This window comes from Cinclus cinclus, chromosome 13, assembly GCF_963662255.1.
Source record: "Cinclus cinclus chromosome 13, bCinCin1.1, whole genome shotgun sequence".
Classification (NCBI taxonomy): Eukaryota; Metazoa; Chordata; class Aves; order Passeriformes; family Cinclidae; genus Cinclus; species Cinclus cinclus.
In genome coordinates, this window is record NC_085058.1 from 12,472,558 (window position 1) to 12,489,116 (window position 16,559).

Genomic DNA, 16,559 nt, shown 5'->3' on the forward strand with positions numbered 1-16,559 from the left:
GCATTCCTGACCCTACTTAAAATTCTCTTTCTGGCACAGACTTACTTATAGAACAACTTTAGGCAGCATGAGAGCTAGAATTCAATGTCTGATGTTTCTGCTACTAAATGAATTAAAAAAAAAAAACTCACCCAAACCGAGCCATATATAATTTTCTGCATGTCAAAAAAAATTACATACAAGAAATACACTAGGAAGAGCACGGGAGTTATATATGGTTAGTTCTCAGTATCACTGTTAATGAAACAAGATTAGTTTAATTTTAAAAAACAGATATAGCAAATATAAAATTGATTAATACATCTTTTAGTAGGTGTTACTGTTGACTTTCATAAAATGCAGGACCATGTCTGGTATATTGGCCTGTTTTTACAGATAACTTAGTTGTTTAAGGTGAGGTATTTCATCTTACCTAATCAATTGTAGACCTTTTCTGAGACCAAGCAGTGTTACTATATCTTTTGCTGCTTTCTTGAGAGATGATGAGTTTCTAAAGCACATGCACAGAATTTTTCAACCTGTCAGGACCTTTAATATACTCAGATCTGTTTCCTTTTTGATTTCTTTCTTTTTCTTGAAAAAGCAGGAATCAAAAATGATGTTATGTATCCTGGAGTTACTGTCAGCAGAAAGGATTGCAAGGATGCTGGGAACTTGGAGCTCTGGTCAGACACCCACATCACAGACATTGTGTGGCAGATCTTTGTGTGAAGCCCTCATTAGCTTGGCTAAAATGGCTGGCTTTCTCTTTGGAAAAAATTCTCTTGAGATAATCTTCCCACATGGCAGAATCTTTTATTTAGACTACGTAAAATCAGGCTGTTCGACTAATAACTCTCTAAACTATTTTCTTCTGGTTTTTATTTTTTTTTTTTTCTGGGATTGTGTAAGTCTTTCCTCAAGAAAAGACACATTCTTCAACCAGTAACCTGGTTGTCATGTTCTTGGGCTCTGTGCCTTTTCCTTTTTCTTTGATGGGGTTTCCCAAGCAAAGGCTGTTGAGTTGATTAAATAAATTGACATGTACCCAGGTGTCTTCAGCAGTCCTTATTCATGCAAGTTGATCTAAGTTAGGAGAGTTCACACTAAATGGTGTACAGCACAGCTGTTTTTAAAAGAGTTGAAAGCAGCAGAAATTCTTGTCTGCATAGGTACGAGTGTCTCACACCATCAGTGGGAAAGCAGAACCTCTGGCTGATGGGCTGGTGAGGGGCTTTTGCTGTGGGATGTCTTGGATTGTGAGGTGTATCTGGATTGCCTGCTGAAAGCCCTCCATCAGTGGGGGAGTTCTGTCATTGCTTTTCCTATACGTACCAGCTCTTGTCAGGGCTTTCTCAATCCCAGAATACATGGATTGCAGTATTGGAGCTTCCTTTCTGAGCAGAACTAAGCTGCCACTTGTGAGCCTTTGCCAGAGCTGTGTGCTGTGGCAGTTCATTAATTCTGCAGGGGAGCTGCAGGCCCGAGTTCCCTGGTGCTGATGGGCACTTTTCTCTGCACGAGCATATGGGCAGTTTTGATGGGCTGAGTCCATTCCTGTTGATGCTGGCAGCTGCAGGGTTGACTGTAGAGGTCTCAGCTGATTGCCTGGCTGGGCTTCCCTACACTTTGGGTCATGATCAGCTGTGAAGAGACTGCTCCATGTTAGAAAGTAGAATGAATAATAATGCTAGGCATAAATTTGCATGGGACCCTTGGACAGTGACATGCTTTTGATGTTCCCCTGGCAGCTCAGAACATCTCCACATGGGAAAGATATGTTTGGGGCACCCTCGGATCCCCCTTCCCAGGCCAGCCACAGTGCACACACCTTTCTCTTCTTTTTCTCTCTAGCTGGTGTATCCTTGTGTAACTGAGTTCCTCTGTCTTCCTAAAAATAATCATCTGTGATCTTGTTGCTCCTGTTTGCCCGAGAAGTTACAACTAATAAAGTAGTGGGTTCATAAATATTAGTGAGATAGGAATGTTCTTTGTGAATATAAACACTCTGGCAGTACTCTCATGCATTTTTTTAACTTTGTTTGTATGATTCAGAGATCTCTTGGTAGAGAAAGTATTTTGGGAAACAGGCCCTTGAGATTCCTGGTGTCCTTTAAATGGCCTGGGTTTTAGTTTGGTTTTTTTGGTTGTGTAAAGAAATCTCATACCTAAAACTGGGCTCTGGAAAATGAGATGGGGCTCAGTTTTTAAATTTCATAAGTTGTATGAAACTTTTAACATTAGAGAATATGTAAAAAATATTTTAGTATTTATTGTGGTTTGTCTTTAAATGTAACACATTTCTCTACATATACTTGAAATCCTTCACATTTTACAAAAATAGTAATATTTTTGATATTTTAATTTTGTTGGCTGGTGGGACAAGATTTGCTATTGGGTCCATCAGAAATCCCTAAGGAAGTTGATAGTGTGAGCACAGTCATGAGGCGTCTTTGAAGTACAAGCATGTCCTACAGTTCTTTATGTTTGTACTTTAAATATCTGAGAATAGACTTTTTGAATGAGACATTAGGATGTGAATTCCTCTGACCATGGATGTAGTTTTCTGGAGTTCTGGTTCAGGTGCTTGTTGTATGTAATGAAATATGGGTGAATCATCCAATTTTATGCAACACTTCTTTGTTTCCCTGAATTTCTATAAAAGTGTACTCTGCCGTGGATACTGTCAGGATGCTGTTTGAATTTTGTATCTTCAGCATGATTATAATTTTTAATGTGTTCATGTCTCTCATAAATTCCAAAAAGTTATTATGTTTTATATTACGTATGAACTGTTACCAAAAGAAAAAGCTGCACTTTCTTAAATACCTGTGTTCACGCATTGTTAAATTCAGAGATATTTTATAGCACTTATGCAGCCATGGGAGCAATAACAAGTATTTGACTTTTAGGGCACAGCTTCTTGCACACCATAATTTTGACTAAATAGCAGTAGGACTCAATTCAGCTGCTTCATTATTTTTTTTCCAAAAAATCCCACTTCCCACTGCTGCTGTCAGGAATCTTTTCTACCATTTTACCAAATGCTTTGGGGAAATCTGTGCCACTGTTATCTGAAAGTTTAGGAGAAGAGAAGGTTATAAAATGCTTCATGTGAAGGTGATGACCCTCTGAGCTTGACACTTTGAGGTGCTGCGCACTCGGGGCTCCATCCAGAAAGGCACTTCAGCACCTGCTGAAGGATGAACTTAAATTACTTGCTGGAGGTGAGCCGGGGTGCTCTGAATTTGTGACTGAAACGTCTGCACTTTGTAGTAGACCCTCTGTTTATTTTGGAGAGCAGAATAAATCTTTTTTACTTTAAAGTACATCTGAGCAAGAGAATTTTTGTTTTCTTTGAAAACACAACATACTGAGGTGACTCCAGAGTTCCTGCCGTTGTTGAGTGCATAACCTCTAGAATGAGAGATTTGCTTTTTCTCCAAAGCATTAGGGTAGAATGAACTCTGTCAGTTTAATTAAAAGAAGAGGTCCAAGTACCAGTACAATTTCATAGCTTGATTATTTCTTTCTTGTTGTAGGGTTATTTTAGGAGAAAATATCTATTTAGGTATATTTTACTTTTTTTTGTTTGCAGATGATTTTGTACCCAAGAGCCAAATACTGTGTTTCTTTAATTTTTTTTTTTTTTTTAATATCTGTATCTGAAATTGTGCATCTTAGTTTAGTTTCTCAGTGTGGCGTGCTGATTTTTCTTCTCAGCATCCAGACTTTCAGAAAATATCTAGAAGTCAATCACAGGGATGCCTAATAGCTGCCCATTCACCTAATTAGTAAAGAATAATATTTTTTCTTTCTTGCAGTGTGTATTCCTTTAAAAGTTTACTAAGATGCAAGACATTAAGCTGTGTTGTAGGTCAAGTTCTTGGTGCTCTGCAATATATGAACTAGTGGTAACCTTTTTTTTGAGTGTGGGAGTTAGCAATTTATATGAAATACAGCAATGAGGAAAGAAAAAAAAAACAAGTACTTTGCATAGCATTGTAGTAGAACTTGGAAGCACAAAACAGGGAATTACAGATATTTGAGGTTAAACTGCTTTTGATCTAGAAAAGAGGCTGAAATCTTGGTCTCTAATCTGATAGAGCATTCTGGCAGAGGACAAAGAAGAAAATCTCTTCCTCCCCTCAGGATGTTGAACGCTGCAAGGAGATTCAACTTTGTCCTGCCAGCCACCTTATTCTTCCCTTTGTTTATTACAGGCTTAAATAAGATCCTAGAGAAAGCTGTTAACATTGTCACATTGTGTTAAACCAAATCAAACACTTACATGGCTGTAGGGAAATTGCTGGAACTTTTAATGATTTATTAAGAGAAGCATAACTATTGTGTGTTAACCATACTGGAATGTACTATTTTGTACTAAGTACTGTATTTAAGATGTATTTAATGCATTTGTGCAGTTTGGCCCAGTTCTGTTTCTATGGGAAATGTAGCCATACAGTTACATTATTTCCTGGCTCTCCCTCTGTTAACTTTGGGATGAATCTATTCATTTTCCCAGTTGATTGCTTGCTTCCTTTTTAAAGAGAGAGGGAAATAAATTTAAAATTCTTTCATAGCCTTGGCTTTTTTGTCAGAATAAAAAAAAAAAAATCTAGGTTTTGCCTCAAGGGTTTGATAGTGTGCATATTTATGACGAATGTAGGAATTTTCTATCCCATTAAAGTTTCAACAGATAATTTCAGCAGCTAGTCCTTCAGAACAAAATGAATGCTGTAAAGAGCCATTAAAAGCTCTTAAGCCTTTAATAGAATATGATACCTTTCACTCAGCCTTTAAATAGCATAGGCTGATTTCCTGGCCAGGTATGTACAAGAGAGTTTTGCTGGCCAGCTACTTCTTTCAACAGTAGCTGAATAACAACAAAAGAACCATGATAGTTCAATCCTAGTTACTGAATGTTGCAAAAGAAGGGCAAAACAGGTGAAACAGAAGGTCAGAGCACATGTGCAATTATTGGCTGGCAAGAATCCCATTGACTTGTATTATAAAATACCCAGTGGATATATTAAAAAAAAATAGGGTAATTGTTTTGAGAGTTTTATCAGCTCTCTGTTGATCTGGGACATTTTTGGCAGATTCTTATATCTAGCAACCTTCTATAGTAAAATATGAAAAACTAGTGTAATTCAGTGGATATGATGTACCAACCACTAGTAAAATATGGCCTTTTTTCTGACACTTGGTTTTTGTAATCCAAGTAACAAAGGGGAAATGTACTATTCCTGTGCAATAGGGATAAATCTTAATATTCTTAACATAATTTTTCAGTATTTTTATTTTAAATCTTGAGACATTTTTAGTTTAGAGTTTTGGTGAGCTGTAGATTTTACTTTGAAGTATGGAACAGCTTGTGCTGTGTTCATGGAATCACAGAGTGGTAAAGGGCTGGAATGGACCTTAGAGATCATCCAGTCCCAAAACCCCCTGCCATGGACAGGGATGCCTCCCCCTAGACCAGACTACTCAGGGCCTTCTCCAGGTTTTGAACACTTCCAGGATTGAGGCAATGCTTTATCATAACAAAACACATCAAAAAGGAAATTATATCATCCGAAAAAAAATAGATTAATAAAGAACTATCAAGTGAACAAAACCCCAAAATAAGATTTAAAGAAAAATCTTTTTCTCAGATAATTTCTTGGAATATAAATGCCTTAGAAGAGAAATATTTTGTTTTTAAAGACTGTGACAAAATTGAAGGTTGCTTTTTGAATTGTAGCTGGATATCCAGAACTAAAATAGAAATCATAATATCTGGAGGGGTTTCTTTCAAAGCCTATTTGTTTTATTCCACATTTTTCTTCATATAAAATTCTACATAAACCCACCAGAGACATTCAGATTGTTTATAATACAGCGTCATATTTAATTTTTCAATTTTAAAAAGAACAGTAGCATCTAGCAGAAGTCACAAGCAAGGAACATTTGTGTACAAACTGCAATGTTTCTTCAGGCAAAAAGGTATTCTATTATATAGACCATGCAAGTTTTACCAGTGAAGGTAGTTTGCTATCGTGTGTAACTTCAAATAAGAGGTGATGATACAAATGGCTGATTTGAAAATATTTTTGTGTTCATAATTTAGCTTTGTTGCTTTTTTCTTTCTCTCACTAACTCTAATATACATGTGATAGAGGGAGTTGAACAGACACCTGAGAGGAAGAAATATTTCCTATTGCAGAGCTGTTCTCTGACTGTAGGTTTTGATCAGAAGAAGGCTAGTTAGCTTCACCAGAAACAGGACTAATGGAAAGCTTTAGCTTCTGACCTGCACTGGAATAGTAAAGAGGAGATGGCCCCCCTGGTGGGAACTGGTTTTTTTCACAGCCACGAATTGTGGCTCTGTTTAGTCAAATGGTACTGAATCCATGGTGCCCAGGTTCTGAATTTGGAGGCGAAGGATTCTTCCTGTAGAAGAAGTTCCAGACTCCCTCAGGGTACCCTCCTTGTGTGATGGCAGCAGTTCTGTCTTTGATGAGGTGACTCGTAAAGCCTGATAGATATTGCCATGTAACTACACAGCCCCTCAGCTGGGCATCCTCTATTCATGTTCAAAGCATTTTGCAGCTTGATATAAAGCGTGTAAATGATGCTCAGCAAATAGTCAGGGAACTAAAACTCAGCAGCTGTCTCCTTTGTGCATTCATTTTCAATAATTGATTGGGTATCCTGTGAGTTTTATTTGTGAGAAGGGTGATGCTAGTTTTACAACTCCTAAATTCAGGATGGTCAGAACAAAACCCTTTTTGTTCCTAAATGCAATACTAATACAGCTATTCCCAATTATACCAATATGAAATAAATTGTAGAGGTGTAAAATTTAATTATAACCATTAGAACTTTATACCAATTTTTACTGTTGATTGCTCAGAAAACTTACAGACTTTAAGGAATCACTCTTTATGCAGTGTCATTTTTCAAAGGACATTAGAGCTCAGGCTAAATACCATTGAAGAAGTGTCTCTGTAGGCTACAGATTGCAGTCTCATTAATGTTTGCATAAAACTGGGAAAACACGTTAACTAATTTTTTTTTCTTATGGTCAGTACTTTTTTCCCCAGGTGTAGACGTGTAGTTAGGTTGTCTTCAGAGTCTGTGTAAAACAGTGTCTGCAGATACCATGGCTGGCTCTGAGGAGTTGCATCCACAAGTCACTGTAAAATAGATTTAGAATTTTATTATTGATTACACTTTCACAGTCAAACAATTGTGTTGCTGTGTTAAGTTTATTTTTCACCAGCATATAAATGAATTATCTGTAATGAGACTGCTATGGGCTGCTGAATGTGGGTTTTACATCTTAAGCCTGAGAAGGGATATTCCCCCACCAAACTCCACCTTTGAAAAGGGTTTTGGGAAACCCCACATCTCTTCCTTGCCTCTGGAGAAAGAAGATGTGTGAGGCTGTGGAAAATGGCATGGATTATTTTTGGAATTAGCAGTGCACAGAAAGAAGACAAAAGCTGTTATTGTGGAGGAGCTGCAGAATTCCTGATAGGAATTCCTGCTTTTCATGCAGCTTTGTCATGTACCTTTCTCCATCTGCTCAAGGACTCCTCAGACATTCCTGCAGAGACCTGGGCAGTGTCCTGCTCCATGTGTGACCTCAGGTCACTTCTCTGCTGTCATGTCTTACAGCAGGAAGGTGATAACCCACAGGAACTCACTGGTACTTGGGCTTCTCCATCTGTTGTATCTGCCTTTGTGCTCGTTCTGTCAGTGCTCTGGAAGAGAAATGATCCTGACAACTGTGTGTGCTGCTTGGCATATTAAGCATGAAGATTGTGAGTGCTGTTGTAAAGCCAGTAGAAATAATTAGCTGTATGTCTCTCTTTGAACTCACATTTTCCCTTAAGCAGGACTGTTCTCTGACTGTGTGGTAGTGGTGATATTGATGCAAGGTCAGCCACTGCTGAGCTCCCAGCTCTGCTTCATCAGCTCCTTGCTGGTTTTTGGCAGGGCAGTGTCCTCCCCTCACACCTGTGCTGTGCAGGCAGTGACAGAGAGCAGGGAACCACTGCACTGCTGAGAGCCCTGACCCATTTTCAGGGCTCATGCAAGTCCCCAAAGCCCTTCTAATTCAGTGAGATGAATTCCCTTCTAGAAGGTGCTGACAACAAACAAAATGCTTTATTGGGGACAGGTTTGGGGACCAGCAGCAGTCAGTGAACTAGGCCTAGATTTCACACTAAGCTGTTACAGTTTCAGTGATTAAAGCCAATTAAAACAGAGAAATGTTAGGTATTTTTGGAGGAATGTAATACTGAATATGTGTTAAATCACTGTCATAGTAGAGGGATGCTTTCAGGGGCTGTTTCACACTGGGTGAGGATCTGGCTTTCTTTTCATGTTGTCATAGTGCAGGTACCATGCACTGCAAGGAGCAGATGGCTGAGTTGTCCTCAGTGGCTTATTCTTGGCCATGATTTACTCAGTGAGGACCACAGTCAGGTCTGACAGCCTAGAGTTTTCACACAAAAGTTGGTTAACTTCTAGCCTTTTCAGGAAGTTTACTGAAATCTAGCTGAAACCGGTGCTTCGAGCTTTTGAAGAACACCTGGCATTCTTGTTTTGATCATGAAGGTGCTCAGTCTCACAGGTGAGTCACAGTGAAACATTTTTCACAAGTCTCTTCCTTCCACAGAATTCACACAACTCCAGAGTTACATCCCTGAACCTACTGGCACGTGGGGCCAGAAGGTACTTAGAAGTACAGAGCTTGAAAAAGTTACTGTGGATTTACCTGCAGTCAGACTCTGGTCCCTGTGCTGAAGTCTGCAGTGTAGGTCATGCCTGTAGAGTACAAACTCTTCAAACATGAGAATTTTTTTTGTTTTGTTTTGTTTTTTTTTTGTTTGCTTGTTCTAAATTCAAATCAGGTATCCTTGTCTCTATTCACTTCCAAGACTTTTGTCCTGCATAGTTGCCTCAAATGGATGCTGGCTATTTTCTGATCTGGAGTCAATTCCTGTAACTCTTGAGATATTTATTCTGTAATTAAATAACAATACTTTTTTGTGTGTGTGTGTTAAATTTATCTTTTTACAGTTATTCAGTGAAAAAATAAGTGGAGCAGAAGGAACAAAGTTAGATGAAGAATTTCAAGAGATGGAAAGGGTAAGAAAAGTCACATTATGATTTTCAATATTAAACTATTGCAGAATCAAAAATATTTGTATTTCAAGTGATTGAATGGTATTGTAGATTTACCTGGGGGAGGAAACCATGTGCTTCCAGACTGAAAGATAAAAGGATAAAGGCAAATTTGTCCTTGAGCCTTGTAAGCTCAGCCAAGGGAGAAGAGACATCCACAAAGGCTGTTTGAGCAGAGGGTCAGGTTCCAGTGACACCTCTCGGCAGTGAAGAGAAATTCCTCCAGGAAGGGTGCAGAGCATCAGGAGGAACGTTCCCCTGGCTGTGGGGGACTTTAGAGAAGTCTGCAGTGTTAGTGAGGTTTTGTAAGTATCACAAAGCCTTTGCATCTGATAAAATGAGTGATACAAATCTGACTGCTTGGGCTGGATTTTCTCCTGGTAAAAGATTAGATTTTTTTAGGTTCAGTCCATGCTCAGGAATCTACATGAAATTGATATATTTGCTACATGCACTGAGGAATTGTGTTGCAAATTAACCAATGTTACTGCCAGTTTCTGCTTTTACAATTGTCATGTGGATTTTTTAAATTGCCTTTCTGCACTTGCCTTTCTGTGTACTTTTTAATGTTCATAGTAGACCTACTTTTCTTTTACAGAAAATTGATGTTACTAATAAAGCTGTAACAGAGCTTCTGTCCAAATCCACAGAGTATCTTCAGCCAAATCCAGGTAGGAAGAATAGGTGTTGGATTTTGATGAAAATTGTTTTATTACTTGGAAATTAATTCTAGGTAAATAAAAGCTAATTAGGTCATCATCAGAGGTTTCTGTGTGGAGTTCTGCAAAGTTCTTCTAAGCAAGAGGGAAAGAGAGAGAGAGGAAGTTGGCTTTGGCTATGCTTGTATCCTGCATTTGCTTTCTGCAGTATTTCTAATCAGGGAGTCACAAGCAGGACCATACAAAGGAATGTGAGTGTCAGTGAATATTTGCCTGGAGAAATGATGCTTTTTCAGTTGGGAATAAAAACTAGTTTCATACGACCCATATTGTTGAATGGAATCTTATTTCAGCTTTGGGCTATGAGGTACTGACAAAAAAAATTACCAGTCTGAGATGAGCTTTGTGTCTTTGCTTGAAAATGATTTGTTGCTTTAAATAGATTAGCTTTAAAAGTGGTTTTATGACTTCTTTTTTTTTTCTTTTTCTATGTCCCTCTTAGCATACAGGGCCAGGCTGGGAATGCTGAACACTATGTCAAAGATCAGAGGACAAGTTAAAACCACAGGTTACCCCCAGACAGAGGGACTCCTGGGAGACTGCATGATACGGTATGGCAGAGAGCTGGGCGATGAGTCTATGTTTGGTGAGTTTGTGCATCTCCTCTGCCAATATTTCACCATAAGGTCCTTTGCAAAGTATTACTCACTGACATAACCTGTGTAGTTGGCCACTGCAGGTAAGAGGGAAAGTTAAGTTCAGGGATCAGGGGATGACTGATACAGTTCAGAAGCAGAATGCTCCTGCACATTTGTCTACTTCTGTTGCAGGTGGGTTTGATAACACTGTTACTGATGCTGTCTGATCATCCCTATTATTAAACATTTTACTTTCTAAGTCACCAATCCTAAATAATTTAGGGTGATTCTTAAATGTACTTTATTTCTTTTAACCTTTATATAAAAATGACTATACTCAATTTGAGAAGTAAACTAAGGGAAAAATTATTATATAAAGAAATATATAGTGGATACTGGATGACTTTTTTTAGTAATGACCTATGCAAATACAGTGGGGAGAAATGTTTTTTTCTTCTGGTATCTGCTGGGGAAAAAAACCCTTGAAATCTAATTCAGAACAAATTTTTTCTAGTTCCAGTTTTGTATAGACAACAAACATAACTTCCCTTATTTTCTTTTTTACTCCTCAAGGGACTGAAGCAGATACAAAAAATACTTATTTGAAATGGCTGTTTTAAAAGACATATTTTCTGCTTTTACATGTCCTGAGATATAAAAGCCTATTCTTTACCACAGGCCTTGCACTACTGGATGCTGGTGAGAGCATGAAGCAAATGGCAGAAGTGAAGGACTCTCTTGATATTAATGTCAAACAAAATTTTATTGATCCTCTACAATTACTGCAGGACAAAGATTTAAAAGAGATCGGGGTAAGTTTTCCAGGTAGAGTTTCTCTTAGCAATAATCAGAGTCAAATCGAACCCTAGTTCCCTGAGATACTTTTCTTGAGAGCAATAAGGTAAATAAATTTTGTTTTAAGAGATTTTCTCTCTAGCAAAACAGTGACAAAATCTGCTTACTATCAATGCCTGACTATTTCTCCCTTGTCTAACTTACTCAATTTGCTATATTGCTTGTACAGTTAGTACAAGCACAGTGAAGATCATTATATTCTTTGTTTTTCTGCTGTTTTATTTTAATGAGTATTTTTATTAATGCTTATGAACATGTGAGTGGGCTGTGATTTACTGCTGGTGATTATCCTCTCTTAGCATCTCTGTCAGCCTAAAGCTGTTTATAATGGAGAATGAATAAGACCATTAAAAAAGGCTTTTCAGGGCGAACACAGAATGATCTGAATAGTGTCATAAAATGTTGAAGTGCCATATGCCACTATGGAAAAGTACAGGACACTAAGAAACCCATTTTTAACCTTTAGAGTTAAGTTTTTCAGTGTTTTTGTTTACAATGTGACAATTCAAAGAAATCCAGGCAGTCTTTGTCTGAGTCTGTTGATTCCGATGGATTTGGGTAATAAGCAAGTTAAAACCCTGATGAAATGCAGAAATGAAAGTTATTTTACTTGTTTACACATAAATGAATGTGGAAAGCATAGCAAAAAGATAGCAGTGATGTCTGTAGCTGTCTCCTTTGAAGCACAGCTGTTTTCAATTGTGTTCTTCTGAACTGATGAAATTGTTTGATGTTAGCTTTAATGAGCATTTTGTACTGTCTCTTTGGGTCAATTCTGTGAATCAGTCAGTCCCAGGATTTTTGACAACAGAAAAGTTTGTATAGTTTTATCAGACAGAAGTGTCAAGTTGATACCTAGCAAGGACAGCAAGATTACAAGATTTGTTGGAACACTGCTTTATGATGGGAATACAACCCTTTAAGTTGTCATATTGCAGATAATTCAATATGTAAAATTGAATTACATGTAGAATATGGTGACACACAAATATTTAGGTTGGGTCCTCCTCTCTCAACAGTTCAGAGAATCTGTACAGTTGCATGTTTAGGGAAGCCCATAAGGTGGATGTCTAAGATAAGCAAATCAAGGCTGCCTATCTTAGTACCCCAAGTGCAACCAAAGGGCTCTTTATTTAAAATTTCATTCATTTATGTGGTCCTACACTTAAAAAGGGATGGACTGCACAAGTCTCTGAGCCTTGTATTTCTTTCAGTCTGCATATATTTGCATCCATCACTGATATTTCCTTGGATCATAATGTGTTTGTTTGGGCACATCCCATTTGATCCTTCTAATAAATGTTCTGTCTCTTTTAGCATCACTTGAAGAAACTGGAAGGGCGCCGCTTGGATTATGATTATAAAAAGAAGCGTTTTGGAAAGATACCAGATGAAGAAGTTAAACAAGCAGTAGAAAAATTTGAGGAGTCAAAGGAACTGGCTGAAAGAAGCATGTTCAATTTCTTAGAAAATGATGTAAGTCTGTGCTGCATCTTTGTTTGCTGCAGTGCATCGTGGAGGGGCAAATGTGCACGATTAGTTAAAGCCAGTCCCATCCTTCACAGGAGGTAAGGTCTGAAAGCAGAAACTCTGCCTCTTCCTGCCTTTAAATCCCCTATTGGAGAAGAACATAATGCACAACAGAGAATGGGAGAACTCAGGAATTTCTTCTGGAGGTACAGTGACTCAGAAAGCCACATAGGTCTCAAGTAGGACTAGTTGAGAGTAAGATGCAGTTTGGTCAGTAAGAGGGTGAAGGTTGGGAAGTTGGTGTGGTCAAGACCTCCTGCTGAAGGTATAAGCAAGAGCCACGTGCCCTCTGAGCTTTCTGAATTTTGGCTCACTTATAGTCAAAACTTCACTGCTGATATGGAGTCTCTGAATGATTTTACTTCAGAAAATCATTATTGTTACTCTTTGGCTCTGCAAAGTCCATAGAGTGAGTTTGTGGCTTGGGCTCAGGTATGTGGACTTTGGCTCAGAGTCCAAGTCCACTGTGGAATTATGTCTAAATAAGGAGCAGCTGTGGCCATTCAGGATAATCCTCTCTTCTGTCCACACACAGAGGAATAGTGGGATATGCTTTCTCCTGCATAATCATGGAATTGTAGGAAAGGAGAGCTGGACCTATTTGGGCCTATTCCAAAGCTTTCTCTTCTCCTGTAGATGCAGGATCACAGAAAACACACAAAGTAAAAAGCGTGCTGTTTTCTGTGAGCAAACTGCAACAGTGAGGAGCTGTGAAGTGGGAATATTTGGCTGCAAGCAACTTGTCTCTCTATGCATACCCAGTTATAAACCAGCCTGTAGCTCCTGAGCTGTTTGTAAGTGGGACACATTTGTTACAGCAGTGTACAGTGTAAGGCAGTTAAGCCCCTTGCTGTTTTACCAGTGTAAGTTAATGAGGGCAGCAAAAGCTGGAACATGCTCTTGCCAATAACTTCAGCACTGATCCACCGTAGGCTCTACCAGTTGTCTGGTTGCAGTGGATGTGTGTTTTATAATTCTGTCTTGCATGGGCAGCTGAGAAATGTTTCAGGTACTGTTTATCATTAGTCAGAGCACCAAAATGAGGATAAAAGTGTGCAGGAACTCAACTGGTTTAGCTCAGCTGCTAGAAAATACATGAGTTATGCATTCTAATATAAGTAATTCTGCCTTTGGGAGGAGGTGAACTGGATATTCTTCTGAAGTTTTTCCTGTATCCATTTTGCATTGTTTCTCTTTAAAGAAAACTGTATTCTTCCTCTTCCATTTTCGTGCTGACCCAGTCTTTCTGTCCTCCTGAAACTTCTCGTTACAGCCTTGTCTACCCCCAGATGATCTCACTGTGTTTGCAGAGATCTGAAATGCAGTCACTTCCTTCTGATCCTTTCCAGTTCCCCAAGTGTCTCCTTCTCTTGGTCTTCTTGCCCTGAAGTTTGTTCTCTGAGCTCTGGTTCCCAGCCATCTTGCCAGGTGTCTTTCCCAGGCTCAGTCCTGATCTCCACCTTTCTCAGGTTTTTGCACAGCCAGTTCCAGACCTCCCACATTGACACTGTTGCATGCACTTCTTATCAGATCCATCTTCCTGCCATTCCCACACAGCCAGTCCCAGGTTCATCTTCCTAAGTAGCTTTTAGTCCCTCACGTTTCTCTGGCTCTTTCCCAGTCTCTTTCTCTCTCCTCCTAATCCACAGCTCCATATTTCTCCTGGTTCTTAGTGGTCTTGTTTGGACAGTCCTTTATCCATTTTCTCTGACCACACATCTAAACCCCAGGCACTTTGTGTGTTGTCCTCAGCTGTTTATATTATTCTCTTCTGACTGTGATGGGATTGTATCAGCTGTTAGTTTGGTTCTGTGTATTTCATTTCTTTATGCTGTGTGACAGTGTTTGGCTCTCTTGGAGTCTTGGCAGAATTTTTAATTATCTTTTTGACTGAGTAAAAGCAGACAAAGTATAACACAAAACTGCCATGGGTCCATAAAACATTTGTAGAAAGTTTACTCAGATATTTTCTTATGATCCAATGTCTGAAGGCATCATGATGGAATGAAAAGATGTCAGACTTCTTGGGGTCTGACTTCTTAACATTGTCTTGAAGAAGACATATCTGTTACTACTCCATACTCCATACAACTTGAACTTTTCAGCTTGTGTTAGGGGAATGAATTTATTTGTTACCTCCTGAACAAAAATATTTTTTTCCTTTTCCTTCACATTCTCCCTTTCCTTATAGATCATATTTTTGACTGATTGGCTAATATGTTTTAAATCCAACCAGATAGGTGGTGTTTCATTTATCAGTTTATAAATGCTGCCATCTAGTGAGATGAGTCCAGATCATTTCAGAACTGCACTTTGTAAACACTGATAATAAACACTAATGGATCTTAGTCCTAAGAGCTGTCACAGTATAATTTCTTCCAGCATTGATCAGAAATGCTCCACTTTCACTGGCTAATGGGTCATATCCTATTAAATGTTTTGGGCTTCGGTGTTGACAGACAGCTGGCTTGGAAGTTGAAAGCAGAAGGGATTTCCACATTTTGAAAGGAAATGACTCAAGGACCCAGCCCTGAACTAGTGAACTAGAAGTTACACCTCAGTTTTGTTCAGTTTCCAACTGGCAGTTTCTTTGACCGAATCACACATGCTCTTTTCCAATAACCTGTACAAGGTACTGTGGTCTTTCGGTATCCCAGGTCTGCTTTAAATGATCTTTTTATCTTTCTGCTGAATGTACTGCAGTGCCCTTACAACTATTTTCCTCTCTGTCTTTCAGGTAGAACAAGTCAGCCAGTTGGCTGTGTTTGTAGAAGCAGCACTAGATTACCATAAACAATCCACAGAAATTTTGGAGGATCTGCAGAGCAAGCTGCAAAACCGGTAGGATGGAACCCCTCAGAAAATGCTGAACCTCTGTTGCAGCTGAGGTTCACAACGTTGGAAAGTCACTGAAGCAAGAGATCTTGTAGCACCCCCTCCCAGATGCACATTTGCTGTGCTTTGTGCCAGACTGAGCTCCATGGCTTTAAACCCCTGCCACCTGGCAGCTTCTTGCTGTGCTGGGAGACTTTAATGTAACACAGGATCTGCCCAGGGAGCTCTGAGTGTGTGCAGTCTCTCCCATCTGTGGAGGCTAATGGGGATAGCCTCCCTTTGTTTAGAGGTTTATTTCAACTTGCATACTTTGAGTTGTGTTTTGGAGGATTTGCTTGGAAGTTGTCCTTTTTTTTATTGAGATTAAGGGGTGTAACAGAATTCTACCTCACAGTAAGGAGCCAGCCAGCTGGCCAGGAGCAGAGCTGTGCTGTAACGTGTATGAAAGGCCCAGGTACTTTGTGTCAGCCTAAGAAAAGGGAGAAATGCTGCTATCATTGATGTGTCACTCAGAGAACCAGAGACCTGAGTGTCACTGTGGTGTAGGCAGAGCCAAGAGAACTGTTTGGGGCTATCAGCTGAGGGTGAGCATTGGCAGGAGGGCAGCTGTGTCTGCAGACCTGTGCCATCCCATATGGAGGGGCCTGGGAGACAAAGAGCTCTCAGCTGGGGCATGCACAGCAAGAAGTACTAGACAGTTTTGCTGGCTAAATGTTTTTTTCCTGTTTTCCCTAATGAGAAGGCCATGTGCAAGATGCAGTCCCTGGGCCTCTGTCCTGGATGTGTTTCTCTATATGTCATTTGCTGTTCAGCTTTCCAGAGAGTTCATTCCTGCAACTTGTGCTGAACTCAGTGGCAGCTGTGGGTGCTCATCACTTGTTAG

At 39.3% G+C, this 16,559-nt stretch overlaps 1 protein-coding gene across 1 annotated transcript in view; it reads left to right on the top strand.

Moving 5' to 3' along the window:
- The window catches only part of SH3GL3 (SH3 domain containing GRB2 like 3, endophilin A3), a 43,125-nt gene that overhangs the window by 19,192 nt on the left and 7,374 nt on the right, over positions 1-16,559 (top strand). Inside the window, exons 2-7 of the mRNA XM_062501374.1 lie at positions 9,055-9,123; positions 9,758-9,830; positions 10,321-10,464; positions 11,135-11,268; positions 12,629-12,787; positions 15,579-15,682. Coding sequence (XP_062357358.1) covers positions 9,055-9,123; positions 9,758-9,830; positions 10,321-10,464; positions 11,135-11,268; positions 12,629-12,787; positions 15,579-15,682 — 683 coding nt within the window. The remainder of the gene's footprint in view (positions 1-9,054; positions 9,124-9,757; positions 9,831-10,320; positions 10,465-11,134; positions 11,269-12,628; positions 12,788-15,578; positions 15,683-16,559) is intronic.